Source organism: Malus domestica, chromosome 09 (assembly GCF_042453785.1).
Source record: "Malus domestica chromosome 09, GDT2T_hap1".
In the NCBI taxonomy this organism is placed as follows: Eukaryota; Viridiplantae; Streptophyta; class Magnoliopsida; order Rosales; family Rosaceae; genus Malus; species Malus domestica.
This window is the reverse complement of record NC_091669.1, coordinates 11,491,092-11,512,805: the sequence shown is the minus strand read 5'-3', so window position 1 is coordinate 11,512,805 and position 21,714 is coordinate 11,491,092. Positions and strand designations below refer to the sequence as shown.

Below are 21,714 nucleotides of genomic sequence, written 5' to 3'. Positions count from 1 at the left end.
TCACGGTTAAGCCATGTCAACATTTTATATTGATTTTTTTATAGAAATAATAAGACAAAAAGTAATAAGAATATAAAATGTTAACGTGACTTAACTGTGACCACAAAAATATAAGGGGATGAGAAGGACATGCGATGAGGAGTGCAGACAATCCATCTCCTTATGGATTGGGGTTATCCACATAACATGAGTACAATGGTGGAAACGTTTTATGTGCAGCTTCATAAAGAGGTAAAAACATTGACTGTACATAATGATTACATTTGGGAAGATTTCATTACTCACAATCTAGAGTGGAAATTATTGAAGAAAATAATCGGTGAATTTGATTGTGGTTTCTCAATATCCCTCCAATGCTACTCATCACAAGAAGCGATAATTTGGAAATCGTATGTGCTTGATTTGAAGTCAATTTTTGTTAACAAGGAACTAAGGTGCACTTGCTTTGGAATAACATGGAAGTGGAGTTCAAAGGAATATTTTGTGGGACGGAACAACTTGACAGCTTTGAATTTGCTTTTGCTATTGTGGCTGTTGTGGAAAATTTTGAAAGGTCGTGCAAAAGATCAAGGAAAAAAAAATCAAAGGAAATTCGAGGACGAGTTTTTTTTTTTGAGAAGAGGAGAATCATACAGTGCAAAACATTTAATATGGTTTCTACATTAAATATGTTGTCGGAGACTTTTCATCTTTCAAAACCATGTTTTAATTAGATGCCTAGTAACTATAACCTTTAGTATTAAGTTTTTTATCCTATAGGTAGCCTCCTATTTAAGAAGTGAAATTAGTGAATTAAAGTTAATATAAGAAGAGAGTGAGTTTTCTTCTCTTTAAAATCAAGTGTGAGATTTGGTCGTGTCGAGTGAATTCATAATTAGTGACGTGAGTGAACTCGTTGCCCCTGATCGAGTGATTCCCATATTCTATCCCCCGTAGAGAGTGATTTCATCCCCCTTTATTGAGTGATTCCCAAGTTATCATCCCTTGTCTTCCGAGACTTTTCTCCTGCGTCACTTTGGGCTCCAGTCCATCAGAAAATTATGCAAATGCCAAATTAGGCTTGTCCTTTTGTCTTAAGGCATGATGCCGCCTCATTAACTTGTCAGACCAAGAAAGATTCGGTGTTAATTTATATATAAATATTATACAAAATTTCATTTTAATCCTTAAAAAAATGAATTTTAGACTATAACATTGTGTAAAATTAAAATCCAATTTTAGTCCTTAGTACATTTAATCATCTCATTTATTAGTTATATTTTGATGTTTTATTTATCTTTTTATTTTTTATTTTAATGGAGTTATTAATGGGTTGTTTTATTAACACCTCACATCTTTATAAATACACCCCACATCAAAAATATACCTCTAAAATTCCAGGTTTGTCCCCCATTTTTCTGAAGCCACCCCATCCCCATAAACAAATGACGGCAAAAAAGCTAGCTCGATGGCCATGGGCCACCCATATAAGAGGTATCCGTCATCGATATTAGCACAACCAAAACCCCCCCACGTCACGGAAGTTGACAGCCAAGACCGACTCTCTAACAGATCGAGAATATATTGTCCAACACTCTTGATTCACACACCCCATCTCCCAATTCCCTATTACCTACCGGTAAGTGGTTGGTGATTGGATATATATATATGTGTGGTGGTGAGTGGCTCGGATTTTTTGCCCAGACATTATGGTGGTTGGCAACCAGCATAAGGGAGTGGATGAGGTTTATTTTGAACTTCAGAACTTAATTTGTCAAGATAAAAATAGAAATTTAACTAAAAATAAAATAAAATTATGGGGTGCATTCATAAGATTGTGGGGGTGTTAATAGAATTACCCTTATTAATTACATTTAAATTTAATTTTTATTTCATTCATCATAATATATTTTAATGTTTACTTTTAGACAACTAATTTTTTTATGATATATATTCCGATAACAATTTTGTATGTTCTTCATTTAGGTACATTAGTATATTTGAATATTTTGGTATATCTATTGATACAAATATATAGGTACATTAATTCAATATAATGCATTTCGGTACGTACATTTTGATACACACATTTGTGTCTTCACTTTTAGGTACATTAATTCAATAGATTATATGTCGGTAGGTACATTTTTGTACATACATTTAGGTATATTAATTCAATATAATATATTTCGGTACGTACATTTTGGTACACACATTTGAGTACTGACTTTTAGGTACATTAATTCAATATATTATATTTCGGTACATACATTTTGGTATTGACATTAAAGTACATTAATTCAATATAATATATTTCGGTACATACATTTAGGTTCATTATAATATATTTTAATACAATCATGTAGGTACAAATATTTCGGTACATAAAACATTAATATCAATTGTTGACATATTCCTTTGCGTTGATCACTAAGTTGTATCAACATAAGCACACTATAAAAAAAATGATAAAATCCCAATTCATTCAGACAATTCGCCTAAACAATTAGCTTAAAAAAAGCGATTAGTAAAAGTGCTTCTCTCTCAAGATTTGAGGGAATGTCACCCTCACTGCCCTGGAGCAAAGTTTGTGGCATATGACCAAGCGTTGTTGTAAACGGGGTCAGCCAAGTGGTCGGCCAAGTTCTCTATTGGTCCCTTTCCGGTAACGATGGCTTGTACGAAAAATCCAAACATAGAAAACGTGGCCAATCTTCCATTCTTAAGCTCATTCACCTTAAGCTCGGAAAAAGCCTCCAGATCCTCTGCAAGGCCTAACGGGTCAAAGCTCCCGCCAGGGTATAACGGGTCCGTCACCTCACTGAGTGGACCACCGGCAACTTTGTAGCCCTCCACGGCTCCCATTAAGATAACTTGTGTGGCCCAAATTGCCAAAATGCTTTGTGCATGGACTAAGCTTGGGTTCCCCAAGTAGTCTAGTCTTCATTCACTGAAGATTTGATTATGCACCATTGAACCGAATAATTTGGCTAAACGTTGAACAGGAGGCAACCAAGTTGATTTGTTGTTCTATTTAAAGTTGAAGAGTCCTGCTTAGTTTTGGTAACTAAGAGTGTATCTTTTGTACCAAGCTGTTCTCTATTTTTGCAATTTTTTTCATTGGCCTTTTTGGAGATTTATGATTTATGATTTATGATTTGGTTTTTTTGGTTGATTCGTTTGTTTTGCAGGTTTCGTTTATATAGAGACGAGGACAACTTGGCCCCTGCACCATTTCTCGGCACTTGAGGGTAAGATTTAGCTGGTGAGGTAGTGGATTGCAAAGCTGTAATGAGATCTTAGCTTTATTTTTAATCAACGAATTTGGAAGCATCTTTATATGTTTAGATTGCTATCTCGTATTTGGATTGGATTTTAGGCACTGGAAATTATGAGTTGTTTTGGGTATGGTTTCCTGCTTCTGCTGCTTCCTGATTGTATCTCTGTTTGTTACTTGGTTTGCTAGAATTTGTGGTTTTGTCCGTTAATCTTGAAAAAAATTTGGGCTAACCAGAGGAACCAATTCAGGTCTCAGTCATACTCCCTTCAATTGCAGTTTACAAAAGCATTATAATTTAGAAAAATGTTACTCGCTGTTTTTAGCAAACTCTATGAGTTGGACTGCTCCTTAAACGGATAGTGAACCAGCTTAATTTTTCATTAAAATCACAAGCTTTGAGATCTGAGTCTGCCATATTAGTATCATTCATTAGTTTTTAATCCCATTAATTATATTTTGAACATGTTTATTTTTCATACAACAATAGTTATAAACATGTGAATTCTTTTACGTCTTGAAAAAATAAGAAACTGATCCGGTTTCTGATTTTCCAAGCCTGGTCTATTCTGCATCGGGTACACTTCTGGGCATCATTACGGGTGTCAATTTCTTTAGAACTCATGGATAAGTAGTTTCGCGATATCAGTTGAAGGACTCGGTAAGTGAATTCAATTATAGTTTTCTTAGCCGGGTTGATATCTTATCCACTGCACTGTCCACCTTCTTTTCTTTTAGAGAAGATTTGTTTTCTATTGAATTAATAGTAAAAATAACTGGGGAAGGAAATTGAGAAAAAAAATAAAAATAAAAAAAACAGCTTTTCTTGGATATGTTTGTGGAGATTTTCTTTAAAATTTACTCTTTTTGGTATGTTGTGATTACACGCAAATACAGATTATATGTCAATATTGTGGGGTTATAACACATCGGTTTTGGAAAGCATTATTTTGCGTTGTGAATTCTGAATCGATAAACTTCTAATTAGCACATGATTGATATGGTATATAGACCCAACATCTTTAGCTATATGTTATAGTTTGACATAAAAATTGAATATATGAGTTTTAAATCTTTCAACCATGTTATTCAACTGATGCCATATTTTTTAAACTCTGTGGAAAGGAATTTACATGCAACATGATCAAAATGACTCCATAAACTACTTATAAAATATCTTTTCAAATACATAAGCAAAAAGTGGGATGGTTCTCACCACATCTTTACCATTGCCCAATTTTTTTGCTATTATAAAAGCTATGAATTGCTATTGGGTTTACCTTTTTCATGGAATTTTCAGAATTTTGGGTCGCTGGAGGAAGAATTTGGTTGCTTGACATTTTGAGGTATATACTTTTGTTTTGATTTCTTCAGTTAGATAGTTAATTTACACCAATGCTTTTGTTTCTATTTGGGTTTTTGAAAGTTTAGGGATGTTGCTGAATCATGATAATATTTATCCACATAGAGGTTAAGTCAATTTGATAATATCATGATAATTGATGGTTATGAAACGTTAATATAATAAATTGATGCTTTGTTGGTCTAGAATAATGGTTCGCCCAAGACACTCATGATAATACGTGGAAATCCTATTGCATAAAGATATAAAATTATATGAACATTCAGATAGTTGCTTTACAGACAACATGGTTGCCCTTCATTTTCAAGTTTTTTGAAGTTAAAAAAAAAAAATATATATATATATACATTGACCAAGAAAAAGAATTTATATGACTATAATTGTTTGAAACCGATAAGTACGTAATCGTATTTGAGCAATGGAGTTCTCAACTAAGTGATTCTTGACAAGGATCTTAGAAATATGATCAGTTTGTCAAGAGCTTCATAGAGAGCTCTTTTGTTTCTCTTTGCAACCACTGCAGGAGTGCAGTTAAAATTTAATCAAAATACCTTATTTCACATTCATAATCCCAAAAGTGACTTCATAAGATGAAATTAATTGACCTAATTATGTGCGAACCTCCAATTAAATGAATGAAATATTCGATGTGGATCGAAACCAAAACCAAAATGAAACAAACCACGGCAACTGCCCAAGTTTTTAAAAGTGTAATTTGGATTTATAAATAGATTTCCACATGATGTAAATAAGATTGTTTTAATGGTTTGGGGAATATGGAGAAAAGTCACTCCAAACTTAAAATTCAATGGTAGTTTATTGGTGTAAATTATGTTAATCTCAATAATTTTTCTGTCATTTTTAGAGTGCCTAAATTTTGACTGTTGTTTAGCTTGGATAAAGCTCAAGGCTTATAACTAAGTTTGCAATGTATTTTGTTTGATGCATTTCCAGTCTTTGTAGCTGATAGAATTACATCACCTCCAAAGTTGCAGACAAGTATTGCAAGGTTTTTTCTATCCTCTGGTATTCATTGATTGAGTTTGTTTGCAGCTGAAAATGCTGTCTTAGTTAAGACTTAAGGAGAACTATACTCAAGAATGTGTTGTTCGTTGTTTCTGATGATATCATTTTTTTTATCAATTTAAAAACTGTGGTTTGTATTTTTTAGTATTGTTTTAGCACTTTGGCCTAATGGGTTTGGTTGCACCTAATTGCAAATCCTACATTTGCTCATGATTTAGTAATTCACCAAGTAATTATGTTTATGCATACTCTAATTATTATTTTTTTCCAACATGTGTTCATATAGCTGAAAATAAAAAATCTGCTGATTATATTAGATTAAACTTTTGTAGTCGTTCAAACATAATTATTCATGCATTTTGTAATCCCGTAGCAACGCGCGGGCATTACTATCTAGTTATATTCTAATCACGGATATGAACTTAGAGATGCTAAAAGCTTCAATGTAGATGGAAACTTTTAAGTTTCTGTCCAAGAAGCAGTCCTGTCTCTCCTTCCTGCAAGAATCCTGGAAATCTGCAGGCCTCTGCTGAATGCTTGGTTGAAGAGGATACGTGTTTGGAACTGTGATACAAACGGGAACCATGACAAAATGGCTATCGACATGAAGATTACTAGTCCCATTATGTAATCGTACGCTCTTCCAAGCTCCTTGATTGATTCCCAGAATCCTAGCCAGCTGAACACCGGCCTGCATGCTTGTCCGATCTTGAAACAACGAAACAAACAACTGGTTTAATGAATACAATTAGGAAAAGTTTGGGACATTCTTTTAAGGAAAACTAATGAAAAAGGTTTGAAAAATTTGAGTTTTAATCATAAGGACAAAATAAAGGGTAAAGTGAATAGTACCAGGATTGACTTTTTAGTGTAAAAATATGGTTTTTCGTTAAAGTAAACAGTACCGGTGTTTTTCGTTAAAATTCCCTTGTTTCTAAGCATAATTTTGAGAGTGGTATTTCGAAATGAAAAAACTCTCAACGCTTAAACTCCATAAAACATTTTAACTTACCAGAAGAAGGGCCCAGCCTGTTGGTAGAAAGGCAGGGATTGCAGCAAATAGATCTGAAATGGTAAGGCCGCAAACAACAAATAGGACAGTCATGGCTGACATGAAACCAAGAAACAGAAGGGCTTCCAAAATCCTGAACCTGAGGTGAAAGTTGGTGCCAAATCTTCGTCCACCCATGGAAACTATCTGAAGGAAACATGCAAAATAAGCAGTATCAAATATATCATATTATCCGGCAAGTAACATTTTTATCTGTAATCCAGTCAAAACCAAGTCCAAACAACCTTGCATCAAACATACTTATTAGTTATTAGTGATTTTTATTTGCATACCATTAGAACGAGAAGAACAGTTACCAGAACCACCCAAGAAAGTCCATAAACCTGCAAAGAAATTGAAAAAAGTCGTAAAAATTAGGCCTCAAGGCTAAACAACTATTTATAGGCCAACAGGAGAACAACTAGTCAAATATAATGGAACACGAATATTACCAGTAAACTCTTGCTGTGATGAGCTATATCAAGGTGGTAAACAATTCCATATTGGTAAATAAGGAACCGAAACGCAAGTATTATCTCAAGAATTCTTCCCCGGAAACCTGTGTATTTGAGGTGTTCCTGTTCTTCATTCCACCATGATTCCCAACTTTTGTCAGGTGATATCCCAATACGACCATGGTTTGCCATCCACCCATTCCACTCTGTCCAATCATCTACAATTTTCTGCCAGTCAAAGCTGGATGGATTGAATATGAAAGGAGCAAACAACCATGAAGCAACCAGAAACCACAGGGAGAAAATGATGAACCGAAAAAGATTTGAACTCCCATAAGATTGCCCATAGACTCCATAAACAATCAGCAGAATCAGCACTTCCAACCCTTTCACAAAGTGACTGCGTGAGTAGAGTCTGTAATTCTCGGAAAACTTTGCGTGGTGGACAACAAAACCGTGGCCAGTTGCACGGTATTTAGATGCTCCGTGTAAGATTGTCCTTCCATAGTAATGGGCTTTTGTTCCAAGTTGGAATGTGAAGAAAACAGAGGCCAACTGCAGCTGCATGATGACAAAATCACCCAAGGCAGTGCGGAACCCTTTCTCTAGGCCAATTTCCATTACCATGGGAAGCACAAGCAACAAGCCCAGTTGAAAGACAGACTGGGCAGCCAAAGCCTCTTCGAAGGCTTTGTTCCCATGTATGGCTGGATTCTCCATGATCTCGTTCTCTAACCCACTCATAACCATGTACATACGTCCATATAAAAACACATATACGACCAGTACAGTTACCTGAAACAATATAATGTCCGTGTCAAGCTGCAATACATAGGTCAGTTGTAAAATACCATACCCCTTCAAGTACATAAACACATAAAGCCAAAGACAACCAAAACGCATCCTCGAAACTCTAATAATGCCCTTCCTGTTTATACAATTCTCAGATTCAATCAATTTATTGTGAATACGGCTGGCCGCTTTATCATCTATAACTATTGTACCTGTCAAGGACATTGCCAGTAACATATATAATCTTTCAAACATGAATTAAAAGACAAATGAGATTAGTTCTCACTAGCATACCATACTACTAAAATAGAATCCAATTGTTGTGAAGTAAAAGGACAGCATTCTGAAGAAATCAAACTGACGCCCAAGCCGGTAAACATCACGGCTAAGTGTCTGTTCTCCATTTCCATTTGAAACCTTAGCCTCAAAAAGTGATAATTGGTTGATTCCCATGTCACGCCCCTTGCCTACTTGGATATACTCGTGATGCGTTATAAATCCCCCACGCATAGTTGAATTGTACCCTGAAGGCATCAACACAATTAGTCCGCAGATATAATACTAAATTAGTGGATTATCGTGTCAAGAACGGAAAATTACCTGCAAATATATCATCGCTCAAGTTTATTACTTTTGAAGCTTTGCTTATGCCACCCCTTGTTATGTGGAAGATTCTATCAAATATATCAGCATGACCATAATGGAACCGTACCCTGTCAAGTTGGAATGACATTAGATAGATAGGTATTAGAATGTGGCTCAGTCAAATGTAACTTAAGGCTTACCTCAGTGGATTTGCCAAAGTTCTTTGACCAATGGTTACAAAACTGGTTTCTTGATTCGACGAGAACCAAGCAAGTGATGAAATACTGTACATTAAGAAGGAAAAGAAAAATAGGCATATAACGCGACAATTGCCACTAACCATCCCATTAAGGTCCATAAATTTTGAACAGATATATTGAAAGGCTGACCTTCCAGAGAAAATATGCTCCCTTAGACCCAATATTGTGGGTTTTCGGTTCCCACGACGATGCTTTAGGAATTCCTCCAACACATTTCTCATTTTGAAAGCTTCTTCAAAGTAATTATCCTGGAAAAAGAGGATGAATATAACACCCTTTTTTCCTCTTTCGGGCAATAAGAAGGTAAAAATGACCCACTTTGTATATACTTTTTACATAAAGACACAAGGAGAGCTACCTGATTCATGTCTATTGTCTGCAGGGCTTCTCCGCGAGTAAAGATAATGGCGTGGTTTTGATTTTCAGGTCTTCCTTCACCAATCTCTGTAGGAGGACCTGGAAGCTTGATACGGTATATTTCCTAGCAATGCAAGAAAAGGAAGTATTCGTTATTAACTGTTCACTAGATTCGTTATTAACTGTTCACTACATTCGATATGGCGCATAGAACAAGCAGTAATTTTCCATACCTCGTCCCATTTGCCAACTCCCTTGACCAGAACAGAAAAGTAAATTTTTTGGGGTTTTCCATTCACTTGCTTCTCCGTTGTATCTATGTAAGCAACACGTAGAGATGGATACCTACAAAAAAAGTTTACATATTAAACGACGCCATCGACAATTTAAATAGCAAAGGAATCTACTCATTGTTCATCCTATGGCAATATTGACTCACGTTTGCATCAGCTTCAGGATATTAGTGTAACAACTTCTATCCCGGGCTTCATTGGAATTTTTCTGAGCACCATAGACCTGACAAGAAAGTACATATGTAAACTTCAAATCTGCCAGAGCTTGTGCACGATCTAGAAAAGCCTGTTCAGCCTGCTCATCATTTTCGCTTAACCCTGAGGTTTGGTAGCCTCCCAAAAAATCTGCAACATAACCATATGCCACTTTACTAGCTTTTACAAAATTTTGGAACCAAAATCAGATAACATTGCCCTTGAAACACATTATCTGTTACAGAAACCACTAACCACTATCTCCTGCTGTTTCCAGGACACACTGAAGGTCTAAAGCCCTCCTATAGTACATCATCCCTCTCACTAGCAGAAAAATACAGATGAAAAGTATAAGATCACATATTTAAATACAAGAGACCAATTTACTCATTAATCCAGACCTGTTCTAGAAAGTGTCTGTGCCCTGTAAGATACCCACTGACGGGTTAACTCTGATCTGTCCTTCCCAGGAATCTCATTCTCAGGATCTTCTAGCCGTTCCTGGAAATTTTTCCATTCATCTAATTGGCAATCATAGTTGGTTGGCAAGGGTAAGTTCAAGTCAATTCAAAAAATGAAAAGAATAATGCAGATATGAGACTGACACGCACCAGGATATATTTTCTGCAGGTAGAACAAAATTGAGATCCCATCCTCATTTTCTTTATTAAGTTCCTCATCAGAATAGATGACATCTTCTTTGTAATAAGGAGTCAGAACACTGAACCATAAATCAGGAAGAATATTGAACTTATTTTAGCAATTATCAGATCCCGAAGCATAAAAGAAAATTTTGAAAAAGAAAATTTTGAAAAAGGAAAGAGACATATATCTTCAACACAAATGTTGGAAGAAAAACCATATTGATCTTTCAACTTCAAACAAGTCTCAAAAACATGTCAAAAGGGGGGCTTTTTTTGTTATTTCCTTATTCCATTGACAAACTTAGCGTTTACAATGACAGACCTGAATGAGAGCATGTCACGAACTTTGGGAGCACGTGGCATGTTCATGAATAAGGAGTTTGCAAAGAAGGTGATGCGCCTGCGAGCATCCAAGTTTTGAGGGACATTGATGGCAGACTCCTTGACGGTCAAAAGCAAATGAAGTCTGACTACCTATGTTAACATAGAAGATAGTAAGAACCAAAAATCTTAGATAATCAGTTAATGTCAACAACAAAAGAATGTTTCCCAAAGTTACCTTCTCCCTCCAACCCTTATGTCTATGGTCAATCTTAAGCTTTTGAAATCTTTGCTCCTTCTTGACATTTTGAGAATCAAAGTATTGTGCTGCCTCCAGTATTCTACACAGAGAAGAACAAAACCATAAAAGCACAGGAGATGGAAAGGCCCATTTGGTGGTTATTTCAGTTTTTGTTCTGTCACCAGAATGCACTTATTTCTTAGAACTCACTCATGGCCGTTGATCATAACATCCTGTGTGATAATCTCCATGATATCTTGAAGGACATTGATTATCTGACGCATGGAATTATCATCATACTCATCTGCGTCTAGCTGCAAACGCACCAACTTAAGTACTCAGAAAGGAAATGTATAATGTCAACATTGTCTAGACTATCAGTTCATTACTGAATAACTCAGCACTAAAAATTTTAGAAAGGCATCGAAGGAAGTATGTTACCAAGAGCTTTAGAAATTTCTCCAACCTCTCGCTAAGAAATAGCAGCCCGCTCATGCGGAATTTAGTCAAAAATCTCTGCTGCTGTATGCTACTGTCTACTTCAGAGCATATCCACTCTACAATCCTGTTATGCAAGATGAAACATACTTTATAATAGGGAGGATAAAATTGTCCAAGCCAATTCTGGTTATCTATGACATTCAAACTGGTATGCTTCTGACTTACTTCTTATCCGCTTCATCTTCCAAAAGGCTATATATAATATCCCTGAGTGTCTGATAGCATTCAGTTAATGCTGAGTACATACAATTATCACTCTTAATCTTTCTAAATAAATCATCATCTGCCTTCCCCTTAAAATATCTTGCCATGTCTAATGCTATCGGAATCTTTACAAGTGAAAAAAACAATAATAAGAGTTACTGATTGGATTTGTACATAAAATTAACATATGAAGACGTGTAAAATATATACCTTACTAGCAAGCAAGAAATGAGGCCACTGGACAACAGACTCATAACCTGATGAATATGGAATAAGCAGCAGATCTCTATCTCTGTACGGTTTATTTTGATCGGATATAATCAGCAACTTGCTAAAACTGCGTTGAAAGGTAAATTAGAGAGCAAGAAGCAGTTAACCTATTGCTGATAAGGTCTTCCCCTCGCATTGAAGTTATGAACTCATTCCAAACGTGAGAGAAATTAGCAATGTTCTTTCGTTGGCGTTCCTCATTCTGCCACATCAAAGTGTCTACTTTTAGTCAAAGATATGGAAGAAAAAAGATTTCAGGTCATGTTTTTTTCATTGACAAGAAGTACCAAACAAATTACCTGCATCAGTATGTGGTGTGCAAATCATTTATGTGTGGTATGAAATATATCATGCGGGGCAAAATCAACTTAAATTCCATGTACTATAGAGCAATATGAAAACAGTGATTAAATTAGTACCATCAATGGTCCTACCTCGTTTGCATCCTCATTTGGTGACGGCATAAGACGATCACTGAAAGCAGAAGGCACAGACTCAAATCTAGACCTCAACATCCCAAGGGTCCGTATCTGAGAGACAAATAGTTATAAAGGGATCACGGGAAGAAGCCAAGACTAGCTGAGAGGCGGAGACAGATATAGACATGTTAAATGTAAAACAGAGAACAAATTTGCCACCAACCTCACCCAAATGGCTGAAGGCTCCATGAATTCCACCAAAGATAGTAGAAAATATTGCATACCATATTTGAGCATCCATAAAATAAACCTATACACCAATAATCATTAAAAAGTGATAATTTACATAAGCATGTACAAGAAATGCAAATTTTATCACATGACAGTTTTCACTCGAACAGAATTTCTTCAGCGGTTCACTTACCAGGACAATTGGAGCCCATATTGCAATAACAACGCCAATATTATGAGTTACTACAGCAGTTCCAAATGTGAATTTGTAGTAAGCACAGGCTACAGTTAAAAACGTTTTAAGTAAAAGCGGTATGGCAAAGTTTGAAATGTTACCATTTGGAAAGAACTCATGCCATTGATAATTACTTATAGGCATCTTCATTATTATTTTTGTTGGTGCAACAAGTGGCAGTATCTGTTATTGTAATATACAAATACAGATTAGTAAAAAAAAAAAGAAAAGGTCGTACCCAGTGCACAAGGCTCCCGCTTTACGCAGGGTCTGGGAGAGGTGAATGTTGGCTAGCCTTACCCCCATTTATGAACAGGCTTGTCTGGGAGACAGATTAGTAATTAAAAAAATAAATAAAGTGAAACATGATCCGAAAATAAAGTGATCACACCCCAAGAAAGTGAGTAGTTATTCCATAGATCGAGGACCAGTTATACATGAATTCAGTATTTGCGCATCAACTTGTCAACAGGAAGTTAATGAAGTTTGGCATCCATTTACCATGTATACAGTTACGATTCGTACAAATGAGTACCTAAAACCTACATGAATATGCCAGTGCCTTGCTGTGCATGTATGTGAACATGAATAAGAAATGGAAATTAAAAAAGGGGTTTAGATCACAAAGAAGAATATTGAAGAGAAACCACCTCCACATAATAGCTGAACGATAGCTTGCTGATTAGCAGAACGATCCAAAACAGCGTATATCTGAAAAGAAAGGTAATTCTGTTAAAATCAGAACAAAGGCACCCGAAATCAAATATCCATAGTAATGACTAATGAGTGGAAAGACAAGCAGCAAATGGCGAACCCCCTCAGAGCTTTTCCCACACACATTCAACACCCTCTCTCAAACGATGAAGAAAAATAATAAAAGTGAAGATACTTTTGACTTACTTCAGCAGTGAAAAGACGTCCTCATGAAGCCCTCTTCCTATATACAGTTTTGGCTGTAGTATGGCCAAAAACACATCAAAAAAATCATTCAAATATCCATAACTCAAGCAAAAATAACAAAGCAAAAACATTTATCTAAACCACAAGGCAACAAGAAATTTGTTTAAGACAGGCTTGCCTGAGCCTACCACATAAAAAACAAGGCAACAAGAAATTTGTCTGAGACATGCTTGCCTGAGCCCACCACATAAAAAACAAGGCAACAAGAAATTTGTTTTAGACATGCTTGCCTGAGCCCACCACATAAAAAGAGTGACAATCCTCCAGTTTGAGCGCTCTAGGTGCCTCCGTAAAGGTGGAAGAAATAATAGCACAGCAGCCATTATATTAGGAAGCAGATAGAGCGCAACAGCATAATTATAAAACGATTGATTCCGCCAATCCCTAGCCCAACTGTTGAAGAATTTTAGAAGTCCTGTAGGACTCTGCACAGAACTAGAATAACCAATAGGCAGAACCACAGCCCATACACCAGCTACAGCAAATTTCAAGAGGTATCGTAGTATTTGAGTGAATTCCAAGCTCTTCCAACAATACCAACTAAGAATTATATCCAGAGTGGCTGAAGAACGTACATACACAAGATAAGAAAGTGTACAGAAAAGTCAGTAAATTGATAGCATGACATTAGAGCAGAATATAATGGTATACATTATAGGGAAATAAATGCCAAGAACACCCACCTTGTAATAAGTTGAGGAAAGCATAAGTGATGAAGATGCTTAAAACACTTCTGAAGACATCCGCATCAAAGAAAGCAGTCAGAGAACCAGAAGGACTCCATGCAACAATAAGCATAGCCTAAAAATCAGAATATAGTGAGGCACACTCCTTTACAAGAAGAAATGTATAGAATTAAAAGAAAGAAATTCTCCAATCTCCCTTTCATCTTAAAACCACATCCTATTTTATCTAGGAAACATATCAACCTCATTTTTGTTGAGGAGTAGCAACTTTGATTCAAATGGAAAACCTCCCCCAAAGAAAAATGCCACACTCTTAGCTGCACAGATGATGGTTTTTTTCTTAAACAAAGCATTACCCTATTTTCCACCCACCACCTCCAATCCTCCTCCCACAAACAAAACAGAATGTAGAAAGAGAATACGAATTCGTTTCTTTTCCATCGCTCTCAAATTCCATCACCACCACTTAAGATTGCATAGATAGGATTTTTTTTTATATTTTGTTTTCTATTTAGTATAGACTATAATATTCCTATATTGTTGCTTAAAGAGCTTGAATAAACACGGTTTAGAATTCAAGTCCACTTCCGTAGAGGACTTCAAAATCCAAATTGCTTTGAAAATTAAACAAAACAAAATCTATCACCAAAGTGACATATTATGCCATGTTAGTTCTTGAACTACTGCCCTGACATGAATTGAGGAGGCATGGAAAATGACAACATCATCATATTATAACAGCATACACAGCCGATGTAGGTGATTTCAGAAGCAAGGGAAGTGTATGCTCGTTTTTCCAATCTTGTTAATATGGATAGGAGAGGGCAGGAAAGAGAGTACATTACTTATAAGATCACACTGAAAATAGAAAAGCTACCATTGTTGAAAGACACTTACGACATGGAGTTTAGTGTATATCAGGATTGGGAATTTGAGAACTCTAAGGGAGTTTGGAGTCATTACTCAAACTATAAACATATAATTATAAATTAAGACTACCTGAAAAGCCAATATCAAGAATATCCACATTCGATCAAAACTTCTGTAGAGGTGCCAAAATGTTCGAACTTCTACAAAATTTGTTTTAGGTTTCCTCCTCCCACCGGCAGCTTGATTTGGCGTCTATTAAACATGCAGATGAATACAAATTTATTAAGAAAAAGGAAAAAAAAAATCCTATGCATGTGCAGACACAAATTATGTTCATGTATGCAAACATTGTGCATTATGGACATGTTTCCGTGCACATGTAGCACACAGAAAAGTCCAACTCATAAGAGAAGAGGAATTTTAGTCAACTTTGTGTAGCAATAGGAGTTTTGTTTCTTCTGAATAAAACACTGGAATGAGATATTAAATAAAATGTTTCCGAATATGTCTAAGTTGACCATCCCCCACTCAAATTTATAAACAAACAACCTCAACAAAGATAAGTACCTCCTTTGTTGGTTGAATCCCATCTGAATGCCTAAAAAAATCTGCTTTAGGGTCCATTGGCCACCCTAGCCTAAAACAACTGTCGGACCTAGAAGCAATAAACAGGTCTTTCAGCTATTTATATCTGAAATGGACCGAAAGCAAAATTTACCATCAAAGATACTAACCAAAAGTATTCATTTAGATCATCATAATTTCTCCATCTTGAATGACTTGCCTTGCCATTTTTGTTTCTCTTTGCTTCCTTCGCAACAAAAAAGAGATTCAACTTTTGAATTACAAAATTGTAATAAAAATGCTTCTTGTGGAGAAATACAGGCAGTGGAATACAATCCTTACCTTGTACAAGACCTGGTAGATTGGAGTTACAACATCCCTCAGAAAAGATTCTTCATCCCGTGCTGTTGTTTCGTATATTTCTCCATTAGCCGGATGAGCATTGCGAGATAAAATTCCATATACCTCATTGGCCATCTTAACAATTATGGAAGAAAAGTGTTATCAAACCTTATAAGTTTCAGGACATGTAAAAGTGAAACTTCTGAAAAAGTTGTGTACTAAGAACAAGCATGATTCTCTACAAACTTACAGTATAATATTTATGTCGTAGACTAGATTTTTATGTTTTACTTTGCAACTCACTAGTATGTACTTATAGACTTTCATTTTGTTCTTCTACTGTTTTAATAAATGGTGAGGAATTGGTTTCAAAATCAAGTTTGCTATCAGGAGGCTAGCTATAATAAGAAACGAAGAAAATAATGAAAACTACTAAAAGATTTGGTCATTCTCAAAGTGATTTTCGTAAATAATGGGCCACTGTCTAGAAAAAAAACTGATGTTATGACATGAAACTCCAGACTATTCATCTTGATGAGCTAATATGAAAAGAAAGCATACATACCTGATGGAAAATATAGCATAAGCATTCAGGCATGAACCGAATATTTGAAGCTTCACCCCATATGAGAAGATAGAGCGCAATGTAAATAAGTTCCAATTGTTGTCTCTCTTCACCCGGAGGGAATCTTAAAAGTTGGGGGAGGAGGGAGGGACAGAGATACCAAATGAAAATTAGGAGTGCTGAAATGGTGAAAACTCTATATGAATTCAAATTAAGGCACAAGTTATAACACTCACCTAATATTTGATTTACAATGCAAATAGTTAAACCAGGAACGATAATTCTTAAAAATTTTCTCACTCAATTGTTGTATAGTGGCACTGTTCAACTGCAATAAGCTTTCTGTTAATCTTTAATCATCACGTAAAATACAGAAAAGAAAAATGGGAGCCTGTAAAACTCAAAGCAAAAAATAAACACAAAGCATCTCAAAGGAACACAGATGTACCTCAGTGAAATTTTCAAGATTTCTATGTCTTACGTCCATGTTGGCAAGTAGCAAGAGTAAGTGTTCCCTCTGATTCGCCACATTTCCTTTCTTCAAACCACAAAAAAGCAATCCATTAAGAAACTTAAGGTTAGCATACCAATAAAAGTTTCGGACCTATGGCATATAAGAACCAAGGTAAGAGGAAGGAGATGGGTATTTAGGGCAGAAGTTACCTGAAACCCGAAAATATAAGAAAGCCAATCGAGTATATCATTGACAGGTTTAATCCTCTCTGTAGGCGCTGTTGACATGTCATAAGGATTCGTGGGTTTTACATGAAATCTTGGCATTGGAAGACAGTTCACATTTTGTAGAGCACGGAGCGCTGCTTTGATCTAATATTTGCAGGTGAAAATAAGACGGTAAAGCAGTAAGCAATAGAGAAAAATAAGATTTCATGAAACTAAATCAGAGAGGAATGGAAATCACATATACTGCGCACGTACAACCTTGGGAAGTTCCATAATTGCTGGTTTAACACCACCACCATATAACGGAAGAATGTTATAGTTGACAAACTGCTCCCTTTTCTTCTTGACATCTTCAGCCATCTTCAGTGTCTGTAACGACAAAATTATTTTCAGTGCCTTCGGTATCAAACTGTCTGTTAAGGACTTGCGCATCCCCAAATCATAAAAATCAAACCTGTTTGTCTATTTTGGATTGAGGTACCACTGTCATGAGCACATCATAAAGTACTGTTGCAATCTGACAATTCTTAGCCATCTCTTCCCTTCAAGAGTTAGTGTCCAAAAGTATAAGATAATGATTAATCCAATTAATCAAGCATATCAAAAATCAAAGACAAGCCTTACGGTTTCTTTGTGTACTCTCCATCTTTGATATTTTTCTCATAGAATTGGTGGTAATACTTCACAATTTCTTGTGGATCAGATTTAGCAAGCTGATGTTTTGTCACTATTTCGTCCTGCAACGAATAAAATTTTAAGAAATATAAAGACACTTCAATTCATTTTCAAAAAGCACTTCATCTAATATAGATATTGGTAATGATATTTTAGAGTTAGGATTAGCCTTAAAGATTATTTTAAAATGGTAGCCTGGTATGAATTGTTCCCTTATTTCCTAACAGCTTAAAGTTTTGGGTCCAATCGTTGTCCACAATGGAATCAGATCTCTAATTGCAGGAGGTCTTGAGTTTGAAACTTCTAATCATGGAAGACATAGGATAAAGGAGGAGGAGAAGAAGAAATAAAATAAATCTTGCCACATTAACGTACAGATGAAATCACAAGTTAACTATTCATACACACACCAACGAGAAATATAAATGAAGTTCTAAGATCATACCAATCTTCACGAAAAATAAAATAAAATACAAGAAACCATTGACAATTTAATGGTCTACCTTTACAAGTTTGTTCAAAAGAAGTGTCTTAAACTGTGGAAAACCACGACCACTTGATGTTGGATCCATCTTGTGTGCCTTCTCAAATCCATGGAAGCGGCCTGAATGCACAAAAAATATCAACCAAACAGACTAACATATTCTGCCACTGCCATCAAGAAAGTGCTTTCTGCCGTACGCAAAACATACACACCAAGCACATCACAAACAACAATGAAGCTCACTTTCCAAGCGAAGGAGGAACACTTACACAAAGAACATTGAAATTCTATCCGCATTGGAAATAGAGATTAAAAATTAATGGGAAATAAGTCGTAGTAAGATTTTCTGGCTTATATTTTCTTTTGAAATGGAAACAGCAACTACAGTGAGAAAAACCTTAATCGATTCATACTTAAGAAGTAGGAATCAATGAAGGTTTCGACCAAAAAAAAAAATGAAGGTATTTTCTCTTTATCTGTCTTTACTTCTAGGCTTTCAAGCCTTAGAAGTCCTTTCTATGAGAAGCACTTCTCTTGGCACTCCTTTTATACTTTCACATCGTAGCATTTCACATTTCATTGGTTTCATTACTTACTGCTGTCATGCATCTTATGTGTTCACTATATATGACCCCCTGGTTAGAAATCCACACAGAGCGTATCTATTGTGTATACCCATACACATGATATCTCAAGCTTTCAGGCCTTCTCTATCCACCAACGCACGTCGGCACATTGTTTTCTAAGTGAAAAGAAACATCCTTTCAGATTTCCTTATCACCCAAAAAATTGCCACAACCACAGGCCTATGAACGAACCAATTAACAACAAAATAATGGCTCCAGGTCTGCTGTCCCCTAAATTGTGTCTCATTTGTGTATCCTTGCTAATATGTTGACACTTATTCTTTAACTTAACCTAAAACTTAACCCTGTTAACTTTGTTTAGTTCAGAACTCCCCCGTGAATCCGTGACCCTGAAAAACCCTCTCAAAAACTTGGTTTTGGTCTCCCTCCACTCTCCAACTCCTTTCTCTCTCTCTCTCTCTCTCTCTCTCTCTCCCGAAATGCTCCAATTCCACGAGCACATCATAACCGAACTCCTCGACGATCCTCAAAACGGCAGCGGCCTCGTCGTTCTCTCCTCCGTCCTCTTCCTCCCCAGACTCATCGCCGCCCTTCTCCTCCTCCTCCACACTCCTTCTCAGGGCACCCTCCTTATCCTCTCCCCCCACCAACCTTTCTTCAAATCCCAACTCCTCCACCACTTCCACCCCAATCCCATCCCCGAAATCTCCGCCGACCTCCCCTCCCACCACCGCCACTCCCTATACACCTCCTCCAATGTCTTCTTCATCACTCCCCGCATCCTCATCGTCGACCTCCTCACCAGCAAATTACGGCCACCTCCCAAATCGCCGGAATCATCATCCCCACCGTCCATGCCCTCACCGAAACCTCCACCGAAGCATTTATCGTCCACAGAGAATGCATATGCATGCACTGAAGTTAATTACAATTATGATCATGTATATCACACCAGTGGCGGTATATGCACGCACTGCTACAAAACATGAACTAGTCACGACTTGAAAATGGGCAACGGAAACGCCTATTTCCAAAAGATACTAGTGCTGACTTTTCTGGAAAGAAGCCATATAAGTCATTGAATCAACCTCGTAACATTTGCAGAAATATTAAAATATTTACGGTGAACAATTCCACAAGCACAAAGTAACAAATCTATATGCAAATGCAAAACATTAGATATCCACTGTAAAGTAACCAAAGTCGTTCCATGTTTTCATCAAATATCAGTCATATATCCAAATAGCATAATCAAATAAAGATAACACGACTTAAAGTTTTTCATATGCAATTCTTCTCAACAACCAGAATATGCAAACCATTTAATTGCTTTACTAATGAAAATTCATAGTAGCAATTACACCAATCAAACTTGTCTTAAGATTTGTGGGAAAAATAGAGTCTAATTGTTATATTAAATCACATAGAAAATCAAGAAATAAATCATGCGTCAAAGTAATGCATGCACATGAGTAACCAATGTTAAATGAACATGACGTAATGGATTAGAAAATTTTGAAAATACAGTCAAAGCAAGTGTTGAACATTTTGTCCTTAAAACAAGTTTACCCCCCACTACATGGTTGATCGGCGCTTGTCTCCCAGGATACAACGACCACGTCCTTGTAATAGTAGCCCTCCAAATCACAAGACTCCAATGAACCACGATTGTGTTGAATACTCCCTCATATGGACTCAATGGGACACTACAAAACTCTCTAACAAGTGCACGATATGTATGAATAAGTGAATGTAAAAGTTATTATATGTTTACAGAGGGCTTTCCTATTTATCGAATTTGAGATATTCTTTGGAAAATATGTGATTCGTGAAGAGTCACAACCAAAAGGCACAACTTCTAATTTCATGCAAATAATAAATTTAATATAATAATATTAAATTTTCCAACACAATTTAACATTTTGTTCCAAACTATGCACACAAACGATCGAATTCATGCAAAAGAAAAAAAAAGCAATTTCAAACTTTTTCTGGTCACTTGGTTCCAAAACAGTATGAATTGCAAACTAACGTGAGGGCAACAACAACATACAGAGATAAGCAACCCTAGGGTTGTCCTTCTCAATCTCATCCGCAACTCGAAAAATCCGAGCAATTGAGGGAAGTCCCGGGGGCACAACTATGCTGTCCAACGACTCGTCCTCGTTCGGCGACTCCAAAACCCTTGTGGGCATTCTCGTCATTGCCCTCGAAAATGACCGAGACGGCCCCCGGAACTTGTTCTTCGTACCGCTGGAGCTCGCCATTTCCGAAAAGCACCGCCAATCCTCGGCAGTCTCCTCTCGGTTTCAGCTCTCACTTATTCAGTGTGGGATTTTGCGAAGATATGATGTGATCTTTTCAGCTATTTAAAGAGGGAAATATAGGAGAGAGAGATACTTTGGGAAGGAGGTGGGGAAAAGGAGAGCAAAGTGTGTTTTTGCTCTCGAAGCAAGAAAGGAATTGGTGATATATGGGAGGGTTTCAGATGCCTTTTGAAGTGCTTTTGCTTTTAGAATTAGAGAATTGTGATAAACAAATCTTCATCAGCTGCGCGGAAGTGTTTTTTTTTTTTTTTTGGGTGTTTCTGCTGTCGGAGAG

The 21,714-nt window shown here is 36.4% G+C and overlaps 1 protein-coding gene and 1 long non-coding RNA gene across 3 annotated transcripts; one reads left to right on the top strand and one right to left on the bottom strand.

Annotated features, from left to right (window-relative positions):
- The first annotated feature begins 2,616 nt into the window (after positions 1-2,616).
- LOC103443183 (uncharacterized) lies at positions 2,617-5,887 on the top strand. Of its 2 annotated transcripts, XR_011571003.1 has the most exons (5): positions 2,730-3,042; positions 3,171-3,230; positions 3,815-3,917; positions 4,557-4,602; positions 5,574-5,887. It is a non-coding gene; the product is annotated as an uncharacterized lncRNA (long non-coding RNA). The 2 variants fall into 2 exon arrangements; XR_011571002.1 differs by lacking the exon at positions 3,815-3,917 and having other exon boundaries at positions 2,617-3,042.
- Positions 5,888-5,932: 45 nt separating this feature from the next.
- Positions 5,933-21,461, bottom strand: LOC103443182 (callose synthase 7-like). The gene is made up of 42 exons (XM_070804626.1): positions 21,167-21,461; positions 18,546-18,646; positions 17,992-18,104; positions 17,822-17,909; positions 17,626-17,736; positions 17,350-17,511; positions 17,135-17,224; positions 16,923-17,014; positions 16,687-16,810; positions 16,122-16,256; positions 15,950-16,026; positions 15,783-15,870; positions 15,345-15,467; positions 14,343-14,460; positions 13,890-14,221; positions 13,600-13,652; positions 13,350-13,410; positions 12,801-12,882; positions 12,658-12,707; positions 12,457-12,543; positions 12,249-12,344; positions 11,922-12,016; positions 11,755-11,836; positions 11,506-11,669; positions 11,281-11,404; positions 11,050-11,153; positions 10,837-10,939; positions 10,600-10,751; positions 10,245-10,354; positions 10,035-10,154; positions 9,889-9,957; positions 9,585-9,783; positions 9,379-9,490; positions 9,147-9,269; positions 8,918-9,036; positions 8,729-8,812; positions 8,544-8,656; positions 8,238-8,467; positions 7,149-7,946; positions 6,990-7,040; positions 6,658-6,843; positions 5,933-6,353 (listed from the first exon to the last, which is right to left on the bottom strand). Exons 1-42 carry the CDS (start codon positions 21,378-21,380, stop codon positions 6,105-6,107), a joined length of 5,784 nt encoding a protein of 1,927 aa, XP_070660727.1. The 5' UTR covers positions 21,381-21,461; the 3' UTR covers positions 5,933-6,104.
- Between the last annotated feature and the right edge of the window lie 253 nt (positions 21,462-21,714).

Excerpts from the sequence above, each read along its gene's own strand:
- LOC103443182 (XM_070804626.1), bottom strand. The coding sequence starts at position 21,380 with ATGGCGAGCTCCAGCGGTACGAAGAACAAGTTCCGGGGGCCGTCTCGG. Across the intron at positions 14,461-15,344 it reads TCTTGATATTGGCTTTTCAG|GCTATGCTTATTGTTGCATG; the intron begins GTAGTCTTAATT and ends TCTGATTTTTAG. Across the intron at positions 13,653-13,889 it reads TTTTTATGTGGTGGGCTCAG|CCAAAACTGTATATAGGAAG; the intron begins GCAAGCATGTCT and ends GCCATACTACAG.